Source organism: Molothrus ater, chromosome 1 (genome assembly GCF_012460135.2).
Source record: "Molothrus ater isolate BHLD 08-10-18 breed brown headed cowbird chromosome 1, BPBGC_Mater_1.1, whole genome shotgun sequence".
NCBI classification, from domain to species: Eukaryota; Metazoa; Chordata; class Aves; order Passeriformes; family Icteridae; genus Molothrus; species Molothrus ater.
In genome coordinates this window covers 119,941,459-119,965,945 of record NC_050478.2, presented here as the reverse complement: position 1 = coordinate 119,965,945, position 24,487 = coordinate 119,941,459, and the positions used below count along the sequence as shown (strand labels likewise).

The 24,487-nt window shown below is 40.2% G+C and overlaps 1 protein-coding gene across 5 annotated transcripts in view; it reads left to right on the top strand.

The window, feature by feature from the left end:
• Nucleotides 1-21,348, top strand: part of NCOA2 (nuclear receptor coactivator 2) — a 188,588-nt gene extending 167,240 nt beyond the window's left edge. For all 5 annotated transcript variants that reach the window (XM_036398948.2, XM_054514161.1, XM_036398928.1 and 2 more), the window contains 8 exons: nt 1,613-1,778; nt 3,653-3,931; nt 4,802-4,879; nt 5,385-5,622; nt 6,362-6,539; nt 8,778-8,976; nt 14,356-14,445; nt 17,213-21,348. In XM_036398948.2, coding sequence (XP_036254841.1) covers nt 1,613-1,778; nt 3,653-3,931; nt 4,802-4,879; nt 5,385-5,622; nt 6,362-6,539; nt 8,778-8,976; nt 14,356-14,445; nt 17,213-17,224 — 1,240 coding nt within the window. In that variant the 3' untranslated portion in view covers nt 17,225-21,348. The remainder of the gene's footprint in view (nt 1-1,612; nt 1,779-3,652; nt 3,932-4,801; nt 4,880-5,384; nt 5,623-6,361; nt 6,540-8,777; nt 8,977-14,355; nt 14,446-17,212) is intronic.
• Nucleotides 21,349-24,487: the final 3,139 nt, after the last annotated feature.

The window sequence follows — 24,487 nt, the reverse complement described above, 5'->3', positions numbered from 1 at the left end:
AAATTTTCCTTGTGGTATATAAAAGAAATGGAGAATTGTAAGTAATTGTCATTTCTTAATATAGAGAATTTGACAAATGTTTTTGTTTTCTTTATCATGTGTGTTCACACTCATTTGCAATTTCAGAGAGGGTTTTTTGCTAGCCTCATCAACTGTTTTTCCATATAATAGATCCCTTCTTAGAAGTTATCTTTAGAGTTTGTAAGCAATTTGAATCAAAGTAATTTTTTTCCTCTTTCTTTTTTGCTGATTTATAATTTCATCTATGAGAATTAGAAAAATTTCTTTAAGTATGAGTTTGATTAATACTTTGCAATGTTTTAAAGGTGTGTCATACATCCTTCCTATTTTTTTTTTTTTACTGTCTGGGATCCAATTAAAAAGAATATATTTTTATTAGTTTTCCTGCCTGCCACACTGAGTTCATTCAGTGTGCAGCCTGATGATGCAGCTCTCCTGCTTAGCTTTGACATAGAGATTAGACTTCCATGGCAACCATATATCTCATTATGGAAACTAAATACACAAACATGTTTCTTTGTTTTTTTCCTAAACAGACATGTAAAAAGGGTTCACATACAGTGCTTTTCCTCCCTTCATGGGTGACAGCTTTTGTTGTCTCTGAGTCATTATCTGGGATGGGATTCTTCCACGATGTGCATATTGTAGCTGCCCTTGCCTGCAGAATGCTCTGCTCTTTTTTATTTTCTGTTGCAGTTTTGTGGTAGTGTGCGTGAAGCAGGGCAGGTGTGTGAACTGCAGCACAAAAACATGTCATTTGGCTGCAGATAAGGTGTTATTTCAGATTTAGTTTGTTTCTCAGGAAGTTTTGTCCTTTGAGTTTATAACAAACCTTTATTCTGCCTTTGTAACTGCAAGTGTGCTTCGCATACAAATTCAGGGGTGAGGTAAGCAGGATTTATAGAGTCATCACATGCTGCCTGACAGTACCCAAGTTCTTGCTGATGCCTTTCCAAGGCACATAACCAAGTGTGTAAACTGATACCCAAGTGTGCATTTGGGGTAAGCTGATGCAGTGTTTTGCTGCAAGCAAAAAGGGGAATGTCCTTTTATCCCTTCTCCCTCATGCCCAGCTCTTCCAGATGTTCAGTTTTTGAGAGCTCAGAAATCCATGGACCCATCTGTGACCTCTCTGGCTTGTTTAGCTGACAGAAAACCAGCTAAGGGGAGAGTCTATGGAAATGAGTACTACTTGTGGTAGTATACTTGATCTGACATGAGACATTCAAAGTTACAACTAGTTTTAAAATTTTTAGTAGTTATTTATCCTTCTGTCTTCAGTGACTATATTCTATACTGACTTCTCAGTTTCTCTGTTGACCCTGTATAATGCAGTCAGCACTAGGGCTACCTTTATTGGGCTTTCCTGCTTGTCAGATACACCACCCTTGTAAGGTCTTGACAAGCATTAATCATTTAGTTACTTCTTTGGGTAGCATAACTTCCACCCAAGATAACTTTCTAAGCAAAATTGGCAGCAATTAAAATAATTTCTGTCTCTACTTGTTAGTTCAGTTTGAGTACTAATCCTCTGATATTATTTCATGTTTTCTAGCAGCTGTTTACCAACCCTGTGTTCATGTTTTCACAGGCAACCGTTTGGCAGCTCACCAGATGATCTCTTGTGTAATCATCCTTCATCAGAGTCACCAAGTGATGAGGGTGCTCTCCTGGATCAGCTTTACATGGCATTAAGGAATTTTGATGGTTTAGAAGAAATCGACAGGGCTCTAGGAATACCGGAACTAGTGAGCCAGGTATACTGGACATGGTATTTTGCATATATTAGATATTGCTCTTTTAAAATATATTGTCAAGGTGGAGTTGAAAAAGTTGAAAACACTTCTTGCAAGCTAGGATAGTGGTCCATTTAATGGCTCAGTGTCACCTGAAAACTTTCCCTCAGCCCCTGGTTTAGTCTTCCTTCCTGTCCCCTGCCACCCCCCTCACCTAGATCTCCTTCTTCTGACCTGCTTTATGCAACTAAACTGACCAAAACAAAAAAATGTTGGTCAGAGGAACAGCTGTAGGGGGACAAAAGGCAACATCATGGCCAGCAACAGAATATAGGAAAGAGGACAATAAGAGCATGAAGACCTAGGAGCCAAGGGAGCAGGATCAAGAGTTTAGTGTGATGGGGGCAACAAGCTTTTGGATTAGCAAACCTGAGATGTATAAATTCACCCATGGTTTTTTTCGTAGTTGATTACTGTGTGTTAAGGGATGAGATTTATCTGAGGCAGCTGATTCCATTCCAAGCACTTAAACTGTAATTTTTTTTTCAAATTTCGAGCATGCTTGCTGCACTTTGTTCTTTGCTTTTTCATCCATTCTTCCCCACAGTTATTTTTGTTGACTTCCACGTACTTCTTGCCTATCTCAGTCTAATATGGTGCAAAAAAAAAAAGTGGTAAAAATGAAAGTATTTTGAGTAAAAGTGAGTTCCTGACATTTCTGGCATTAGAATTTTATTTCTAAAATCATTATATGTCTGTACAATGACTTAATATTCTCAGAGGAACCTGCAATCCCCATTTCATTTCCCAGCACTCATCAGCACCCTGAGCATAGCTGTGAACTAGCTCTGCATTTTAGATATGAAATAGGGCCAATGAAATTCTGCTTTGAACATGAGAAAGCTATCTCCAAGCCTATTTGGTACAACACAGAAGTCAGTGAGGTGTAGAGCTGGAGATAGAATTTATTGGTGAACTTCAATTTTGCACTATGAAACTTTCATGCTATATTATATAGGTTTTGGAATGCCACCACCAAAAAATATTAATAATGGTTTATTTCAAACTAAGCAGTAAATATGTTTCTATTTAATTAATAATTCAGTGGAAACAGTTAAAGGATCTTGCAGATAAGAGGACTGCTTCATTTTAAAACATGTTTTTTAAAATAGTCTTCGAACATTTTACAGCAGCTTGAAGACTTTCTTTCATGAGGGCATTGAAATTTAGATTAACTTCATTTTCAAGGTCAGTGTGGAATAAGCTATAAAATTATTCTGGCTACAGCAAATATTAGGGGAGTATCTAGAATTGAATTCAGAATTGTGTTAGTTTATTTATGCTAATGGATAATCAGTTAGTGCAAAAGTGCCCTGAAAGAATTAGGCACTCTGTTCACATTAGCTTCTGTAATAGTTTCAGGCATCTTTATTTGAAGTCATTATTTTGTTAAAAGATACTGATAAAAATCTACTTATTCATTTGTAATACCTTTGAATTTATTTCAGATTCAATGGCAAAAATAGGGTAGCATCACTTCATTTACAGATTTTGATCTAGCATTTGTCGTTTCAGGTTTTTATTCATTAGAAGAGTAATGCAATGTCTGTGTAAAGAATACAAGAAAGATTATGGGGTTTTATAAAGAAAAAACAGCATAACAAAGGAAAAGAGAGAGGAGGAATTTGTGTCCATGAATATATTTTGATACTCAAATATGCAATTCTACTTATTTTTAAGTTTTATATTGAGCTAAAGAAAGCTAATGTAATTTTCTGTTTCAAAACATTTCCATCCTAGAAGGTTGTTTTTGCAGGCTGTCCGTATTAGTCCCATATAATCCTCTGGAAAGCCGTGTCCCACCAACTGTTCCTGTTGTTGGTGTATTTCTGCAGAGCCAAGCTGTCGACCCCGAGACGTTCCCGAGCCAGGAGTCCAGCATGCTGCTGGAGCAGAAGGCTCCGGTGTTCTCGCAGCAGTACGCGGCGCAGGCGCAGATGGCGCAGGGCAGCTACGCGCCCATGCAGGAGCCCGGCTTCCACGGCATGGGGCAGCGCCCTGGATACACCGCCCTGCGCATGCAGCCCCGGCCCGGCCTGCGCCCCGCCGGCATCGTGCAGAACCAGCCCAACCAGCTGCGCCTCCAGCTGCAGCACCGGCTCCAGGCGCAGCAGGTACGGCCCCGTCCGTGCCCTGCTCTCTCTCCTGGGCGGCACGTACGGTCAGCTTGCTCCAAAGAGAGCAGGTCTTGCTTGATTCCACTTCTAAGCTAAAATCTAACAGGAGCCACAATGAGTTTTGACAAGATAGTGCCTTGCTCATTCTCTTTTTTGACCTTCTTTTTTGGCACCTTCACATTGTTCTGTGTACAATACAAGAATTTTTTATTTAAGTCTAGTATTTAAATCTAGTAAGTCTACTATTTAAGTCTATTATTTAGGTCTAGGTCTCACTAAGTCTTTGAGCAAGGTTACATTGGTGCTTTTTGTTATATTCGTCTTTTTTCTATTTGCTGTATCTTGCCTCTTCTGCCAGTCTAACTGCTTTTATTCTGCCTGTTGCCTACATCCTTTTTTTCCCCTTGGCCTGCTTTTGAGAATTAAGTTATTGTTTCTTGTTTTGTTTTTAAATACATAGGTTTGTAGTACTGTCAGTGAGATATCAGTGCTTATAGTATTTAAGGAGGGAAGATCATTTCTGCCTTCAGTTATCAGGATAAGGTCTAATTTGGAGTAAACCTCAACAGTCCAGTCCCAAAGTGAAAAAGAACAGGAACTATGAAGGGAGCATGTTCGGTATAAACAGTATAGTGCCCGTGTTGTTATTTTTATGCTGTATTATCTCTTTAAGAAGCAGCATTCTGTGAATGGGAGTAGGATTTGAGGAGCAAAATTAGTCACTGCTTGGATATGTAGAATTAGGTCTGCAGACCAGCTCATCAGGGAAGTATATCTGTATGACTATGTAACACTTCTTGTTTTCCCTTTCCTTCTAAAAACTTTTGGGTTTTGGTGTTGGGGTGGTTTGGTTTTTTTTCTCTTTAGAATCGGCAGCCACTGATAAATCAGATCAGCAGTGTCTCCAATATGAATCTGTCTTTGAGAACTGGAGTGCCAACACAGGTGAGAAAAATAACACCTTTTAAAAAAGAAAGTCACGTCCTTATTTGCTTTCTTGCCCCAATATAATGCAATAGTAATGCTATGTGGCAAGTACAATTTCAATACAAATATTGCAATCTGTGTGATAGGGAGTATTTTGCTGTTTCATTTCTGAGAGTCATTCCCATTTTTACATGGGATGGATGGCTGTTTAAAAAAGATTTGATATAACTGCATTTTTAACCATGCTTCTCATTTTCTAAAGATATGTGTTTTTAATGAGCTCCATTTGCAAATACAAATCACTGCAGCCTTAAACACTGGTATTATTTCAGTTACTGACTCTTGCAAGTCTTTCCCAGCCGAAGCATTAGCAGGTTTTTTTCTCCCCTGCTTTGTATTTCTGTTAGTTGTGTGATGAGGGGGGTAAAAAGCTGGAATCTTTGAGATTGCTCTAGTGGAGATGCCTCTGCTGGCTGGGTTGCCTTGGAAGGGTTGTTGATGGATGGGTGGTGGTTTTCCCCAGGGCCCCATCAATGCACAGATGCTGGCGCAGAGGCAGCGGGAGATTCTGAGCCAGCACCTGCGGCAGCGGCAGATGCAGCAGCAGCAGCAGCAGGTGCAGCAGCGCACGCTGATGATGCGAGGCCAAGGCTTGAGCATGACCCCCAGCATGGTGGCCACCGGCGGCATCCCAGCAACCATGAGCAACCCGCGCATCCCGCAGGCAAACGCACAGCAGTTCCCATTTCCTCCAAACTACGGTACTGGTTCCGCTCCCCCTCCGTGCATTTTGTCCCCCTCCCAGTGCTGGGTCTGAGCCCCTGATCCGCAGGCTCTTGCCTGGCTCCCTGAGAACAGTGGTAAACATGGCAGTTTGGACCCTCTGGAGGTTCCACTTTCCTAGCTCTAGTACCAGTTACTCTCCAAGCACTGCTCTTCCTTTGAGCAGCAGCAGAAGTGCAGTGTGTGTGTTTGTTTATATATAGATGTATGCAGATAAATATGTGTACACACACACAAACACATACATGTGTATGTATTTGCTTGATGGACTCTGAGTGAACTAAACAAAAACCTCTTCAATTTAAGTAATATAAATCAGTTTTAGATAAGGCATTCCATTAGTTTAGATACCATTTAGTTTAGATAAGGCATTCCATTTCCTACCCCTAACCCAATGTGTAATATAATTAATACCGTTTCCTTTCTTTATTTTACAAAGCCACAAGCCACTTTTTTCTGGGCAGTTACCTTAATACACTTATTGTTATACAGTTTCTTTATTTCTACCTACTTTATAAGTTATGTTATATTAAATAATATGTTATGTGAAAGTTCTGCTGATACAACAAATTATGTCCATCCAACTCAATAAATTTGGTATCTACTCTTACCAGATGATAAAAGTAAGACTGGTTGAAGACACATTTGCAGGTATGAGCTCTTGGTTTGTTTTAACTCTGAATGTACAGTGGGTAAATTTCTCATTTTCTTCTTCAGGTATTAGTCAGCAGCCCGATCCAGGCTTCACAGGGGCCACCACTCCTCAGAGTCCACTGATGTCACCAAGGCTGGCTCACACTCAAAGCCCCATGATTCAGCAGTCTCAGGCTAATCCTGCCTATCAGTCCTCTACGGAGATGAATGGGTGGGCACAAGGGAATATGGGTGGTAACAGGTAAATCCAGAAGAAGACCAAAATGAGCACACAGAGTAATGGGGTCATTTATGGTCTACACTTATCTATGGGCTCGTTTTATGTAACTGTTTGTGTGTTTGTTTGTTGCTAAGTATCTATCCTAAATGAGATTTCTTTTCAATTTGGCTTGACGAATTGGTTTAAATTCTGTCTTCATACAAGGCAAAGTGAGTGCATAGCTAAAAGATCTGCATCCACACAATGCATTGCTTTGTCTGTTACAACTGATCAAACACTGTGTGCCCTTAAAAGCACCTGTGTTGCACTGTGAGCTCTAGCCCCTAACGTTTGTGTGGGTGCATTTCTTCTGCACATGATTTTCATCCCACACTGCTTTCTACATGGCTGGATCAGCTAAACCAGAGCCAATGCATTCTGCTGCTCTGGAATTGCAGTGACTGGATTATCACCTCCCACTTTAAATGCTGGAGTGTAACCAGGTTCAGCCCATTAGTCCTTGCACATGCTGGGGGTCAGCATATAGCTGGCATTCCCTGACAGCATTGTAGCAATACCTCACGCATACAGTCACCTTTTCAGCTGAGGCCCCTGCCCCAGAGGGTGTAGCTCTAATAATCAGTCTGTCCAAATCAAATGGGTTGGATGTTGAACACTATTAGTAGGCAGCAATGAGCTTCCAGATGGCAGTGATCTGAGCCTTTCCTTGGAAAATGGGAGGAGCTGTCAGGTACAGCCTTTATCAGTTGGCACTGGGGTGCACACAGCTGTCTCTAGCATTGTGCTTTTGTCATCCTGAAGTTCTCAGGCTTACTGTCCTAGCACAGCAACAAATCTTTTTTCCTGCTAGCTGACAAAGATTTAAGAAACCCAAAACACCAGTATTTTATTGATGAGGCTAATCCATGTAAAGTTCCCCCTAAAGCAGCTGATTTATCTCTTATCCTCATCCTTGTCCATGCCTCATCCTCTTGGTCTTCCTGAAGCATCTGCAGGTGGCATAGCTACCACTGTCATGGCTTCTGCCAAAAATGGCAGCAGGGGCAGCTCCATAAGTCCAACGGTTGGCTTTGCTAAACTGCAGCTCTACAGCAGAGACATGTCAAATGAGCTTACACAAGCCACTGAGTATTCACAATGATCTGTAGTGTACTGTTTCAGCCATCCAGATAACAACTTAAAAATTGGGTGAGGTGGCCTGAAAAGACATGGAATTGGAAGGAAGAGAATGGTGGGATTTTCTGGGTTTGGTCCTGTGCCCAGAATACCATTGCACTGCACCAGGTCTCAGAGTGCACAGCAATAGCCTACTGAGTACCCAAGTGCAAGATTGAGTGTTAACCCTGAAAGATTTCCTCAGCTGTGGGAGCAGTGCTTCAAGGGAAGGGAAAGTCAGACACTGATACTGAGACACAGCAGCCCTTCCAGTATTTCAGTCTAATGCACATCCTCTAAACAGACACATTGTCAGTAATAATTGTTTCATTGGCTGTTGAATTATGCTCAAAGACTAGAGAAGACTGATGTGTAAACAGTGAAGTGCATTTTAGGAAATGTGAAGAAGTCTCTCATAGGGCTTTCAGTGGGAAGGAAGATACTGTCCAGAAAGATTTGGACTGAATAAAATCTAGGATGAGGTTTCCCACAGTTACTCCCCTGTAAGTTGTTCAGAAATGTCCTTAAAGAAACATAGTTACCTTAGACTTCATGTTGTTTCTTACAGTGCCACATTTTCAAAACCTGATGCAAAGACCTAGTAGATAAATTCCTGCACAGTTGCATGTCTATATTTGTGAGCCCGCTTCCCATAATTGTATGTGCAAATCTGGTACTCGTATATGCAAATAGCCTACTTTACAAAAAGAAAGTTTATTATCCTGTCTTCAATTTTAGCTCAACAGTCCTGCACTGTGCTAACACTGGAGGTTAAAGGTGTTTTCTTCTCCCTCCAAACATTACTTTAAAATACATCCAAAGCTCCTTTAGACTGCTGATTGGCTGTTCTTGCACATGCATAACAGATTTGTACTCTGCCATAGTTTCACATGCAAAGGCATGCATTTTTGTACACAGACATGGGACCTTAAATTTTGAAAATCTACTCCTTAGACATCGATGCAGCTGAAAACTAGTTTCTCCTTTGAAGTTGGAATAAATGACAGTATATACAAATTCTAGCTTAAGATATATTTTTAAAAGTTTCTTAGTGGCTTCAGCATTCTAAGTCTGACACATTGCTTTTTCCATTCCTTGCTGTAGCATGTTTTCACAACAGTCCCCACCACATTTTGGGCAGCAAGCAAGCACCAGCATGTACAACAATAACATGAACATCAGTGTATCCATGGCAACCAACACAAGTGGTATGAACAACATGAACCAGATGACAGGGCAGATCAGCATGACCTCAGCGACCTCTGTGCCTACATCAGGGTTGTCCTCCATGGGTCCTGAGCAGGTGAGAATCTAAGGATGTGAGATGACAAGCTAGAGGATTTGCTTTTACTTCCAGTGGTTTTTCAGGTCCACTGCATTATGTTTCTCTTACTAGCTGTCTTGAAAAATGAGGATAAAAGGGCTTTGGTTTTAGTTCTGCACTCAAATAGCCAAGGTGACCAGTGAGGTAGAGAGCACTGTAGCTATGTAGCTTCCATGGGATGCACATGCTGATGGTAGCTCCTGTTCTCAGTAGGTAAGTGTCTCTAGCACAGTTGCAGTTGCTGATTTTCCCAGCAGTGAAGGCTGGAAGTGGATGGCAGGTAGCTGCTTCCTAGAGAGGAGAGTGAAAGCTGCCTGTATGGGCAGGGTTTGGAAGATGCTTCAACTGCCACAGTATTTGTAGTCCCAAACAATAAATATTCAATCAGCTTTCAGATCTATCCATGTGGCAACTTTACAAGCACTAAATGCACATTTTTTGTAATGTGGTGCATATAAAATAGGTTGCTGAATCAATAGGTAAGTAACCTGTTCTTTTCTGCTGAGAGAATGTTTACACACTCATTCTTATTTGATACTGCTACTTAGGATATCTGAAATAAGAAAAAATAACATTTCTGTTTGTCAACCTGCAATTAAATTCTCTCAGTACATTATTAAGTGTTTGATAATCAAATCCTGTTAATTAACAGGCTCATATATTTGTTTCAAAGCTGACCTTCAGCTTGTTCAAAAATACAGGCTTGAAATTATGGACTTTTCTTAGAAATATTGGCAGGAAGGTATCTCTTGTGTCTTCAGGTAACATCTCCTGTTATAGACATCTCTTGCTATAACTTTTTTCTGATACCATAATGTTCCAGTTTAAAGCTGGTTATGTTGATGCCTTGTTAATGTATGACTTTTTTCCAGCCTAAATTTGATAACAGAGTATTTGCTTTTCCAATGTTGTCACTTACCTTAAATAGCTCTTTTCTTCTCCTGTATCTTAGTAAGATTCTATCAACATGATTTTTTTTTTTTTTTGCTGTAAGCTTGGGTAGATTTTTTTTGTTTAGTTTTGGGTTTTGTGGGGTTTTTCTTGTAAGCCAAACAAGCCATGATTTTTCAGTCTCTTAGGCTTTAAACTCCCTTTGCTTTCCTGCAGCTGTTCTAGTTTGAATCAGTATTTCCTAAGCACCAGAGCCACGTGCATGACACTAGTTCTTCCCCATTTCTCTTGGAATACTCTGACAGATATAGCTACAGATCACATTTGTCTTTTACAGCTGCTACATACAGGAGACCCAAAGTAATTTTGATACTCCCAAATCTGTCACCTTCTCTGATATTCCCAGTTGCTAAGCCAAATTATAGCAGACTTTGTTTATTATTAATTACCAAGTAATAGAGTTGCACTCATTTACTGTAGTAAAACAGTAGTAAAACCAAAAAAGAAAAGAAAGGTGATTTAAAGGTTATGACCCAATCTGATTTCTTAGCATACCTGTGCTACACAATTTTTCTTAGGAATCTGAATTTACAAACTGCATTGTAGAAAGAGATCTGGTTTTATTTCAAAGATTTCCATGCAGGCTACTGTTTCCCCTGGCACAGCTGTCACACTGCTTTTCCTTCCTGTTAGACTACAAGATCTTGTTTCAAAATAGCATTTATCTAACTTCCAGTAAGCTAAATAGGCTGAGGTTCTTTATCCATCTCAACATTTGGGTTTCAGCCCATCAGTCCCTTTTTTGGATCTACTTTAAACTGTGTTGTTGTAACCTCCTCCTAGAAACATGAATGGAGCAACCAGAGACAGTGATTTAACAGTGAGTGCACCAAAGCTGTGTAGAGTCAAGTTCTGCTTGTAATTTCTCTTCCAGTATATGGGTTGCCTTGGTTCTTTTGGTGACAGTGTCACACTGAAACCCTTACGATGGTCCCCCAAATTCTCCTCAACACATTCTGCATAGATGAATCCTGCATTCTTTGTTCCCAGGAGTATTGCCTCCCTCCTGTCTCCATCAAATTGCATTTCTTAGTGTCCTTTAAAGCAAAGTGCTGTGGCTCATTCTGTAACAGTGGCCTGTTTTCCTCCTGATTTACCATCCCAGCATTGTGTCACCTGCAAGCAAATGTTTTATGCTTGGTCTAGGTCAGAGGTTGCCAGCTGACAGCTGAGGGGACATTTCTGGGCCACAAGACAGTACTTTTTCGTCCTCTGGAATGTGCTCTACTGCTTTGCATTTTCTTTCTTGAGAAACACAAGTAACTAAAAATGTATACTTGAATACTAAAATTGACACCTTTTTTTCCTGTTTTCAGGGCATATTGTTTTACTTAAGTGACATCTTTATTTAGCAATTGACCTAGACTGTGCTGAACTTTTTCTTGTAACTGGTGGTTTTCAAAATGACTGTATTTTCTGTAATTCTGCTGACTGTTGCCATTTCATTCATTCTTTGGGGTTTTCTTATACTGTCACCTACATTTCTGTTTACTTATTCAGTGTCACTTTTTGTTCCACAATACATAATCTGAACTCCACATGCTTGTCTCTTTCTAACCACAGTGAGACTAACAGTGATTCCCTGTTACTCTCTGCAAATGTGTTCTAGCTTTTGAAAAAAACACAACATTATTACTATTGGATGGTTTTGGAAGTAAGATCTTACTACCTAATAATAAACAGCTGTGCCTGAATAGACTTACTGGGTGAGAAGCAGGTGTATTACCCCTGGTACCAAACAGATTTTGTTGGCTCTCTCTCCTCTTTTGTTGTGGCACTATGCTGTATCAGACAGAAGCATCCAGGGCTCAGAAATACAAAGTTTGGTATCTGTCTGATCATACTTCTGTTATCTCCAGCTTCTCTGGTCTACCACCTGGGCTCCCAGGATCACCAAGCAAAAAGATTGTGGCCAAAATGGGCTTGGTAATTATTATATACTTAAAAGGCTCTTTTATATATTTGAGGAATGAGATCTTGTCTCATTATTATCTTCTCTCTTATAATTACATGAAATCTCTTCAGGCTGCTCTTACTAGTGTTTCTTTTAGGAGGCTGCTACCAGGAATGCTGAAATGCTGGCTGCCAGGTCTGCAGGTTCCTCCTGTCCAAAATAGCTTCCCCACGCATCAAGAAAGTAAACCTTCCTGGTGTTTCACCATTCAGAGATCTTACTGTGCTCTTGTCCTCATCTTCTTGTTGGCACAGTGGACTACTGCCATGGTTTTGCCTGTTACTTATTTTGCATCATGGATATGTGCTGTTTACTGAGCTATCAAAGAAGCAGTTTGAAACCTGTGCAAGAAAAGAGGCTTTTCACTGTGTGATGCAAACCCCTATTTAGAAGTCCAGTCAGAGTAGTTGTGTATTAATCTGCACAGGGCAGTACTCCCCAGGCCAAAATTATTATGGCATTTAAGAAGAGTTATCTTGAAATGGTATTTTGATTTTGTTCAGCATACCAGATTAAAGGAGCTCTAGAGTGGTAGGAAACTTTACTTGTTATACACCTGTATATAACTTTGTTTTTTGGAAGACTATTAATTTTGCTTAATTGCAAAGTAATTGTAAAACATATTTCATCTTTTTTAGTCAGACTTCATATATGATAATACCACTTTATGTTTCTTCATAAAATTATAAAAAACCTTTCAATTTCTTTGTCCTTCTCCATACTTCTCTAATTGAATTTTTTTGTAGTCAGAAAAGTTAATGTCAGGTGTTTTAAGGTCTTCTGAAGCAAAGGTATTCATACAACAAAATAGTAGGGAGGGTTTTGTTATTTTTTTGAGTTTGGGTTGTTTGTTTTTTTTAAATATCTGATACCATGTCAGTCAGAATTCTTTGCATCATTACTGGCAAAGAGATTCTTTAATAGAAACTTCATTTGATGCCTTTGTTCCTTTTGTTGTGGCCTGGAGCCACCTTCCTTTTCCATACCTGTCCTAAGGGCCATGAGGCAAATCATGCAGTCATCTTTTGGTTCCAAAACTGCTGTTGATTCAGGATACAAATTTTTTATTTCTGCTTTCATTTTTACCTCCCTTTGTCTACTAAACTATCAGAGAAGGCATTTGTGCTTGCACATTCTAATGAAAATTGATTAGTAGCAGAAAACACTTTTTAAACATGGATTCATCAATTGCATGCAGATAAAGCTGCAAAGCTGTCTATTATCTTTCTTTATGAATAGAATAATGTGGTTATCTTCCCTTCTGATTTAAATTTTCACATTCAGGTTTAAAAATCTCTCCAAGGAGCAGAAAGCATCACTAGGAGACTTGCAGCACTTAATTTCTTTGAAGTCAAAATTCCGAAGGCAAAAATATTTTAAGTTTTTAATCTTTCACACTGAATTGTAGTCTTGTCTCTGGCAGGATTGGAAACCAATCTTTAGGTGGTTGCATATGAATGTATTTTTCAAAATCAATGACTAGCAACAGAAATAACAGTCAGGAGGACCTGAAATGAGAAGACTTTGTGTGGTAAATTCAAGAGTCTTCCTCAACAAGAGAAGGCTGAGACAGAATCTTACCGATGCATATGTCTGGAGGGGAGAGTGTCATGAGCATGGGATCTACACTGAGGGAGTGGAATTGACTCAAGAAAGTCTTCCTAGAAAGAGGTTTCTTTCTTTCCCTGTTAAACTTGTAAGGCAAACTGTTTCTTCTAATATTTCAGAACCTTGCTGAAGGGCTCTGTTTTCTATTTTATGCCAGTTCCTACATGGTGAGATTAATCCTTTGACTGAGAAAGCCATCCTGTAAATTTGGCAAATTACACACGACTAAGCATGACAGACCTTTTGGTTGTGCAGAAACACATAGCTTTAACTTTCCTGTGACTGTGTTCAGAAAATTGTGGAGACCATCCTTTAGGAAAGCATGCCACTGCATGTTTTCCCATGTAATGTTACCTTTCTCCCATTGCTTGCAAACAGAAAAGTGTTGTTAAAACTGAGTCAGTAGTTGGTATCATTTAGCCTACATGTTATCTCATCAGGCTTTGAAAAGAGTGTGTGGTGGTTTGCAAGCAGCAAAGCCCTGTGTTATTGAGGTTAGGAAGGTAGTTACATGTTTCTGCTTTCAGAACTTTGATAGCAGGGATTTCCTCTTCAGATAACACTAACATAATTTATGGAACCTGCTTTTTAAAATATGCATAAAGGTCATAGTGTCAGGAATGAAATCTTTGTTGTTGACTGTGAAGCAGAATAATATAAGTCAAATACATGCTGTGCAAGAGTAGTGACTGCTATACAGTCACTTCCTTGACTTTAGCATCATCTCAGGAGTGGGTGTTGGTACATGCAGGTAGTGTAATGGTCTGTAATGCTTCTTTTGAATTCCCAGCCCTCCTCCCAAGATATTTTTTGATTCATTTTCTTTAATATCTTGTTACCAATAGGTTAATGATCCTGCTATGAGGGGAGGCAATCTCTTTCCAAACCAGCTGCCTGGAATGGATATGATAAAGCAGGACGGAGATGCAGCACGGGTAAGAAATGGGGTACAGGCGCAGCAGAACTATGAATATACTGAGGCTGGAGTGGATAAGGTACCTTTTTACTTACCAAGTTCCAAGTGCCCTGGATAATAGTAATTAATGTGAGGGAGGACTGCTCTATAGATACAGAGAAGGAAGGGGGGAGGGAGGGACAGACGGACGATGGACGGACAGACAGACTGATAGCGGCCGAGTTACGCGGCGGAGGCGCCACCTAGCGGCGCCTCCTCCTGGGCCGGGGCGCGGTTAAGTTCTCGGCTGTTAAAGAGGAATTTGAGTAATAGGGGAAATTGGAAACATCTGTCTGAAAAGTTAATAACATGACTGAAAATGAAGAATGTGAAAGTACTGAGGCAGAAGTAACCATACGTATATTTCATTGTATCCCTGTCTTTTTTGTATTCATGTGTATTTAAAACTTCCCAGAAGCCGATTCTTCTCACATCTTCATCTTGCCCATATAAACATACAAATGTCTGTCTCCAAGAGTGGGGGATAAAGAGTACATAAAGAGTCTGTACATAAAGAGTCTCTTCTGCAGCCATTTCATGGCCACTTTGATTAATAAAAAGATGCAGTGTATTCTGCTCTAGCAGAAGTTGTTATATACCAAGGCATTATTACAGAATCATAAATTGGTTTGAGTTGGAAGGAGCCTTAAAGATACCTAGTTACAGCCCCGTGCCATGGACAGGGCACCCCCTGCCATTAGACCAGCCTGCTCAAAGCCCCATCTAACACTGAATACTTCCAGGGATGAGTCATCCACAACTTGTCTGGGCAACCTGCTCCAGTGCCTCACCACATTCACAGTAATGAATTTCTTCTTATATCTAATATTGAACTACTCTCTTTCAGTTCAAAGCCATTGCCCGCTGTCCTGTCACTATATGCCATGGTAAAAAGTCCAGCTCACTTGTGGGCCTTTTTAGGTACAAGAGATGGTGGAGAGAAGTCAGGGTGCAGGTGGAAAGAAATGAGTAGTATGACTTCTGGCAGGGAATCTCTGGGGTGTAAAATTATAACAGTGGTGTCGGTGCTATGATAGTGAGAGGGACAGTAGCAATGCATAAGAGAAGCTTTGTTTCACCTAAAGAAAAGCAACTTCTTCAAACATCCCAAATTATTTGGAAAGGTACATCAGTCTGCACTTTGTGATTTTACATTTATTCTACTAATGTACCTCTGACTGTCAATGAAAATATAGTTTATATGCACTATAAATACCTTTCACTGAACTTTGAACTGTAATAGAGGTTAATCAGCTGCTTTTTTCTTGCAGCTGAGCCATAAACTACTCTTACAAAGCTTTTTTTTTTTAAGAAAGTTCAAGCTGTGTAATTTATAAGCAACTTTTGCATTACATTTTTTTTTCAAGTTGCCAGTATAGTGGGAGTGTTTTGTATCTCTCTGGAGATACTGTTTCCTAAACATCCACCCTGAAAATAAGGACATCTTTGGATTTTCATGTTCATTTCCACTTCAAAAACCACTAACAGGGTCCGTGAACTGCTTCTCACTCAGCATGTTAGAAAGAGGAGCCAAAGTTTAGTTTGTCCATCTTAGTCAGGGCACGAGGGATGTGAGTGTGGTGTCTCTGTGCTGTGATGAAGGAAGGAGGAGCCATGATCAGGACTCAGTGCTGGTCACACCCAAGGAGCTCCAGCCGCACCAGCTAAATGGGAATAGGAAATGTACAAAACATAGGACCTTACTTTCCTGCACTGTGGGATAATTTGTGACACTGACTTTATTTGTCAGTAAAGCTACATTTCTAGGCCTTGTGTGAGTGCAGAGGAAGCTGTGGGAAGGTCCAAAGTATGGTGTAGACAGCTTCCAGAAGGCAGCCTGGCAGCATGTGGACTGGTGAGAGGGCTGCCTACCCAGCAGCACTGTCCCTGAGCAAACAGGGCCTTCCTCATGCGTGACAGGAAGCTGTGAGCAAAGAGCTGCTCCACAGCCAGAGCCATGGGATGTGAGTGAAAAGCAACCCCAGGGGAGGAGGAAGATGGGTTTGGCTGGATTGACTCTCTGACCTGACTGACCACAGCACCCCATGGGAGAAGGCATTTACAAGGAGAGGAAGACAGAAAGGCACAGATTGCAGCCACTGGAAGGAGTAGTCTTAAAGCAACTGTGAAAACCACATCCTGATGTTTTTGTGAATAAGAAAGAAGATAATCAACTCAGCTGAAACCAGTTTGTACTATATTTGGGTAAAGACATCACAAGGGTATTAAGTATGAGGTAAAAGACATCTCTAGGGACCCATAGCTGAAGCTGGCTTTATTTCTTTATTCCCTTTTTCGTTATGAGTCTTGGAAGGGAAAGTGAGCCAGAGCAGTTGTTTTCTTTGACAGTGATGCAGCACTAAGAGAGATTTTTGCACATATTCTGAGAATGAGACTTCTTTTAAAACCTATTGCTGTGCCTTCAGGTGGAGTTTACAACAGGTGGATGATCTTGAGTTATTATAACATCCAGGATAATTGGAATGAATTAAGGACCTAAGAATGCAGTGAAATCAAACCACCACTGATATCAAAGGAACTAAATCACTGGTCAGTTGTATCAGTGTACACAAGTAATAGTTTAGCTTTATAAATTCCAATTAAATTTCAGGTGTAAAGCATTACGGTAATGCACGGTTGACAGTGGATGTTGCACTCCAGCATCCCAGATCTCACTGACCTGTCCATCCTCACTATCCCAGCAGGAAGAATTCATTTGTTTTTCCCCCATTTCTCTTCTTTTGCAGAAATATTGCTGACCCTGAGGGTGGTTTGGTTGCTCCTTTCTTCAGCTGACTGGGCTGACGGCCCCAAACCCTTACCGATTTGAAGAGCTGTGTCTGTTTGTCGTGTCCCCGCAGAGCTGCCAGCCCCGGCGGCTGCCTGCTGCCAACAGGACTCAGCCCTGCCTTCCCGAGGGGAGCCGGGGCGTTGCCCAAGAGCAGCCTCTTCTTTGACAGTCTGGAGCTAGCGTACAGACATTGCTCAGTCTGTTCACTGCATTCACCTTAGTGCAACTTAGATCTCTCCTGCAAAGTAAATGTTGACAGGCAATTTTCATAAACCATGTCAGATTGAATGTATTTAAATGTATGTATTTAAGGAAAAACGACCATGCTCTCGTTCTGTTTCTGTTTAGTTCTAGACCTTGGGGTTTTTTTGCTTTGTTTTCCCTGGCTTACACAGTCTGGTGCAAAGGATTCAGTTCTGTCTGAAAACTGGTGTTTTAGACTAAGGCCTGCATTTTGGGGCGGAGAGGAGGCATGGAGGAGGGCATAGAAGCAACGTCTGGTACATTTAGAGACCTCCAACAAGCATGTTCCACTGACAGCAAGTCAGAGAAGATCAACTGATGCAGAAAACTATACAGACCAATTTTGAATGGGGTTAAAGTTGTGAAACAGATGAAAATTATCCTGTGAGAGGGCTGTTTATAAGGGGTGATTTGGTTGGGTTTTGTGGTAGTGTTTATGATGCAAGTCATTAATCCAAACATACAAGTTGGTTACATTCTCATTTAATTAAATTCCTAACAATCAGCAAATCTGTTTTTTTTTTAACCTGGCTCTCCTGACCTCTGTCATCTTACTCTTTCTAGTAGAATTAAAAAACAGGTTACTCCGTTATTTCCTTAGGTGTGTTTCCAGCAATCTGCACAGCCGGTTACTGGATGCCGAACAGCAGAGTTCAATGGTAATGCATGTAATGATTATGGTAGTGGCAGAATTGGTGCATAATATCAAAGATACCTGCTTTAAAGCATGATAATTTCTGGTTCCTGCCCCCTTAGCTGGGAAAATAACAATTCCTGTAATACCTATAGCAGATATCACTACAGACTTCACCACTATCATGTTTCTGATTATTTTAAAGCAGTGTGGACTACGAAGACGTTTTGTAAGGTACATAAAATCCAGTTTATATGTAAACAAGCAATAATTTAAGTTGAAAACTTAAGTGTTTTACTTGTATAATTTTTGTGAGATATACATGTTGTGAAGTTGATTCCAAATGAGGTACTTCAGTATTAAATTAGATATCTTCTTAGCCGTGTGTGTCTCCTGGAAAAGTGTTTTGTAAAGGATCACAATGCCTTGATTAGACCTAATTTGTAGGCTTGAGACTTCTCATTTTCTAAGCCTTGTGATTCTGCTCATAATACCATTTAATTAACCTATATTATATGCAGCCACTGTAGGAACCAGTTCTTGATTTTTGTATGTTTATATCCTTTCGTAACAAATCTTAGAAAAACTGTTACTAAGCAGGCCACTGTTAAGGCGTGTTGGTTTTTTTCCTTGCCCACTGTGGTTTGAATAATCTTTTACTATACTGACATCACTTTCTGAGGACTTGGAATATTAAGAAATTGATGACCTGTTTTCTTTCTGCTGATTCCTAATTGTTTAGGAACGGTATTCCCTAATTCGTTGCTCCCACTGAGACTCTCCAAACCGTGAGCCCGCTTGCTCCCCCTCCATTTTTCCCTGTGGAGGACTGGAGAGGGGAATTGGAGGCACGGAAGGTAAAGATCATGGGTTGAGATAAGAACAATTTACTGAAAACAGCAATGAGATAAGAAAACAGTAACAACTTCAGTACTAGTGACAGAGGGTACAAGAAAGAGACAAACGGAAACTCACGACATGCCCGATGCTCCCTCCGCCACTGCGCTGATCCAGAAGAGAGCCCTTCTCCTGGGAAGAAACTTCCTTCCCCACCCCGGGAATGATGTGAGGTGTTATAGAATAACCTCTGGGTCCTAGCCATGCCCTCTCCTGGCTTCTGCAAAAGTTAACCCTATCCTGGCCGGAACCAGGACACTAATCCACAAACTTTCTAACCTGAACGCAAATTTTTTGATTAAATGTAAAATGCAATGCATTTTATAATATCTCATCAGCCCTGCCTTTTGGGATTGAAAAGTTTGTCTTGTTGTCATTTAATTTGTTTTGGTATTCAGGTGGGAGTTCAAATAAAATAGTGGCTATTCTATGTTAAGGCTGAGGAAAATATGACAAAGGCTGTCTCTGTGTTTGTCCTTAAAGAAGACAGTGCCACCATTTTGGAGAAGCAACACTTTTTCAGCTGTCACCATTCTGTTGCAGAACTCAAACAGAATGTTTAGTCAGCTGAGCCATTCTTTGACCTGCTGATGGGAAATAATAACCATCAGTCCTAATCTCCACAGCCTCATTACTACAGCATTGGTCTTGAACTTGCATTATGTATCTGACAAAAAAAATTACTTATATACAAAATGTATAAATTTGAAGGAATTAATTTCATGCACCACAAAGTGTAAATGAGTTTTAAAATAATTTTGTTGCTATTCCATTCTTCTTCGGTTCTTAACCATAACCTCTGCAGATAGATTATTCTTTTTCACAGTGGAAAAAAATAGTTTAAATTTGTCCCATTTCACAACAGACCTGCAAACCCTTATCTGTAGTGATTATGATACTTCATCATCCATTGCCATTTTGAAAGAAAGGAGATTGTACCTATCACTTTGGCTCCGTTTGGGTTCATTGTGACTTTTGTCGTCTTCTAAGTAATGAAAGAGAAAAGTGAGTGAAGGAATCTTCTGATCATATTGATCACTATAGAAACAAAAAAGCCAAATCAATTCCCTTCATTATCAGTATTTTTCATCCTGTATACAGTAAATTTGTCGGAGAAAGTACTTGGATTTTGTTTTAAGAGAACAATTAATCAGTGTTCTATTTACATTATTAAATGTGAAAGGCGCATAATGTGAAAAATAAGCATATATACATGGTCGTACGACCCGTTTAAGTGTTCATGTAATGTGGTGAGTTTAAAAAGTGAAGTGAGCTGTTTTGCTACAAGGAGTTAATTTGTACTCAGTCCTTAAAATATTGTCCCACACCGGTATCCCTTTGGGCCTGTATTAATTAAAAGCAATGTTTTTGCAGTTTATACAATACATTTTTTAATCTTTGTTTAAAAGCGGAATTCATATGGGCTTAACAGACGAAATGGGTGGCACAGCTCCACTTGCAGAACCCAAAGATACACAATCAGTTTTAAAATGCAACTTAAGCCATTAATTGTTGGTGTGAATTTAAAAGTTTTCTAGTATTTGTATGGTAGTATGCTGCCTAAGAGCAAAAGCATTCTCTGCACAAAAGAAAATTTACTGTAGTGGCTTTGATTTTAATTAGAATTTTCTCCCTGGTGTTTCTTTGTAGACTAAAACAAAATCTTTTAAGTTTCTTACTACAGGTAAAAGCTATGTGCAAGAACCTCAAAATGCTAAAATCTAGCATAATGCCTTAGATCTGTTTTTAAGTCTTGTATATTCCTACATAGCTGTCTGATGTATTATATTTGTATAGTGAATTGTGTACAATTTTGGAATAAGTGCATCATCACTTAATCTTTATGTTGTTCAATAGAGATGATGGACACATTTCTTCAAACATTTACTGTCATTTAATTTTTTTCCCTTTATGTCATTTGTGGGTTTTATTTGTACAGTTCATCATGAAGTTGCATCTGAGATGTGTGTATATGAAAAGATTATACAAGGGTAAAATTAAGCAATATATAAACTATGGTTCTTCAGGAGAAAGCTTACAGTGTTTCAGGTTGTGATTTATTTTCAAAACGGAGTTGACTCTGAACATCACTTTGTTCACCTGCATTGATGTTTGTATTTCTAGTGTTAGCAGTTTATGCAAAGGTAGATATATTCAGAGAAATTTTAAATACATTTATGCAAGTTAATATTGCTTTGCTGATGCTATTTGCTTATTTGATGTTAAATAATGCTATTGTAAATAAAGAATTCTGTTGTTATTGCATCATTTAATAAATTTTAATGCCTTCGGGTTTTACATGGCTTTAGAGATTTCAACAGGTTTCTGTTGTGTCTTCATTTGTTCATAGAAGGCTATAAGAAGTAGCACTAAAGCACTGGTGGGTAGATGGATTGCTAGGTTTTTAAAAAGCAGCAGGCATTGATAATGAATTGAAATTCCAGCTAGTTGTTATTTGCAAGTCCTTTTCAGGGCTGTATTGACTGAAAATGTTTATCACGTGGCTTGATGTGAGAACAGTTCATTATGAGTACTTTTTTTTTTTATCAGTCAGGATGAAATGGACATCTTTCATGCCAGTGTCAGCAGAGGCTGACCTCAGATGTGGAGATGAGAAGAGTTACGGGTTTGTTCTCCTTGCCATGCCAAATGGTGGGTTTGAGACAGTTGAAAAGGTTTGATTGGTCAATTAAAAAAAAAAAAAAAGGAGCTACAAGAATGCTTGTAGCATTCCAGAATGTAGAATGTAAAGAATGATTTTATGTTGTCTCTGGGAAATGGATGAGGCAGAAAAACTACTTATATTAAAAATTTTAGAAATTCAAGTTATTTTAAAGACCTTCAAACACTTGTAACCTTTTGCTGTTCCTACCAAAACAAGGCTTATCCTGTAGTTCTCTTATTTTCAGCAAAATGATGGTGAGATGAGGAAACTAATGCAAGGAAAGGAAGTTTCTTCCCAATGTGGAGTTGGAAGCAAGCAGAAAAAACATCCATGTAGTAAGAGGTAAAATGTTTCCAATGGGAACCTTGCCTTTGGACATTCTTATAGTTAATTAATATTGAAAAGAAGATACAAAAGTTTTAGCTAAGACTCCTGGCTTCAAAATATGATGAGCTAATGATGACCTCTGATGTAACTGGCTTTGTGAAAGAGAAGTGCTGCCTTTTACTTTCTAGCTCAAGCTCTGTTGATCATAGAGAGAGAGACCAGTGCATGTGACATATGGACAAGTTCTTCTAACCTGATATCATGACCAAAGAGAAAGTGACTCTGCCTTTTGAAGGTCCTTCTCATGGTAAACTGTGCCTTGAGTCTTGCAGACTGGACTTTTCACAGGGATAGAACAGGGGTGCCTGGCAGCTGTGAATTGTTCCCCAGCTTGTTGCCCACTACTCACAGTTCTTTATGTGTTGTTCCAGTGTAAAAGGAGGGCTACATGTCGTGTGTGCTTGGGCTTAGGCTATGGCAAGGGCAGAGAGCAGCCAGGGGTATCAGCCCTCTGCCTTGGTTCTGGGACTGTGAAATGTGGAGATAGAGATGCCAAGTGCAGCCCGAGTGGGCCTCTTGACTCAACTCACACCCTGTCTCCTGGAACACTGATTACAGTGAAACCTTCCTGATGGATTCGTTCTTGTCCTGAAGAAAGCAGAACTCAGAGCAGCCTTGAGTGATTCTGTTGGCCATGTGCTTGTAGTGAGTAGATATGACTTGTGTAACATCACCTTTTTGAAATCTGTGCTGGCACTGAATTTCAGCTTTTAACACCGGCCAGTCCAGAGCCACAGTAAGAGGTCCTACTCTAAAATCAGCTAGAAGAAGGAAGAATGAACACAAATTGATGAAGTCCTTTGGAGGTGTAGGTCAGGAAAGGTCCATGTTGGAATTAGTGTGAGTGAACCTGTATGAACAGTGGTCCTTCAGAGATGGGCATTGAGCTCTTTGCCACTTCAGGACAGGTTCTTGGGATGTCTCTCATCTGAAGAAGAAACCACACCAAGAGTTAAAGACTCAGGTGGTATGATGGACCCCATTAAACCTTCTCAGACAGGTTCTAGTCTGAGCCTCCTTTGTTACTGCTGCTGATGGCTCCAGCCTCAGCCAGCATAGTGGGCTTAAGCCAGATGTTGTGACCAGGAGGAAGCCCTTGTATATCTTGTTTCTTCTCTTCAGTCTCTCGTTCTGTATACTTACTTTGGGGATGAAAAAAAACACACTTGATTGCATTACAGGGTTTATGTTTAAGGAGCATTTTGGAGTCCAGAAGCTGTAATTCCCCATTTCAGTGGGTTCTATTTTTCAGTTTGTGTGAGGAGGATGGCAAAAGAAAAACAGAATCTCTGATCAGAAGTTCGAGAGACACACAGGAGAAAAAAAAAAAAAATTAAGATCAAGTAGAGGATCTTAAAGGACAGTTAGAGAAACGTTTGCTGGTGGCAGAAACAGAGCATTCTGCCTGAAAAGGGTGAAATCTGACAACTGTACCCTGGAGTATGACCAGAATGTCGTACTGTCATGTGGTGGAGTGCTCAAGGGACAATTGTGTGAGTGCTCATGTTTGGTGCATCCAGCTGCACCAGCCAGCAAGTGAAGGACCTGAAAAGCTCAGTGTGAGGGCTGGGGCTGTGGGCAGGGATACTGGGCAGGCAGAAGGGCTGTGCCCAGAGCAAGGCCACCCATGAATCAGTGTTTGTGAACCTAGAGAGGGAGGGCGTGATTTGCTTTCATCAGTGAACATAGAGCTCTACCAGTTAAAGAAGAGGTGGAAACTTAGCTGTGTTTATGTCTTACATAGGTACCACGAGTGGGTGCAGTTGAGGTTAACACCTTGTTCATGGCAATCTGTGTGACTGAACGTGTCAGTGTCCTCTGTATGCATCCTGTGTCTGTGTGTCTGTGGCATTTGTGCTCAGCTTTGCTGCTGGGTGAATCTGCAAACCATGGCTGCTGTCATTAGACAAATGCTGCCATGGTTCTTACACATGAGGGAGGGTGGGCAGGAAAACCCAGAGTCAGCCAGTGTGATTGTCAGGAGCACAAGAGGTCACTGTGTCCAAGGATGCTCACATAACTCCCTGCTCCAATGGGATGAATGCTCTGTTACTTCTCCAACCCCAAGGAGCTGGAATCCTTCCGTGGATCTTTAAAAAATTCTGGCTTTAAGAACAGCAGCAGTTTGCATGCAGGGGATATGCCAAGTGACAGTTTGAATGCCATCCAATTGGGTAGCAAAGACTGGGGAAACTGAGACACTCACCCAGTCCCATACAACTGCTGGGGAGTTAAAGCTGCTCCAACTTCTGTGATGTGCCCAGGAATTTCTCCCTACGAGATATTCCTGCAAAGATGGAGGAGGAAACATAGGAAAACTCTCCAATTGCTTGAAAAATGTCTCTCCTATCCAAGTTTCAGGCTATACTTCACTTTATCACTTCATTCTACAATACTCAGGATGC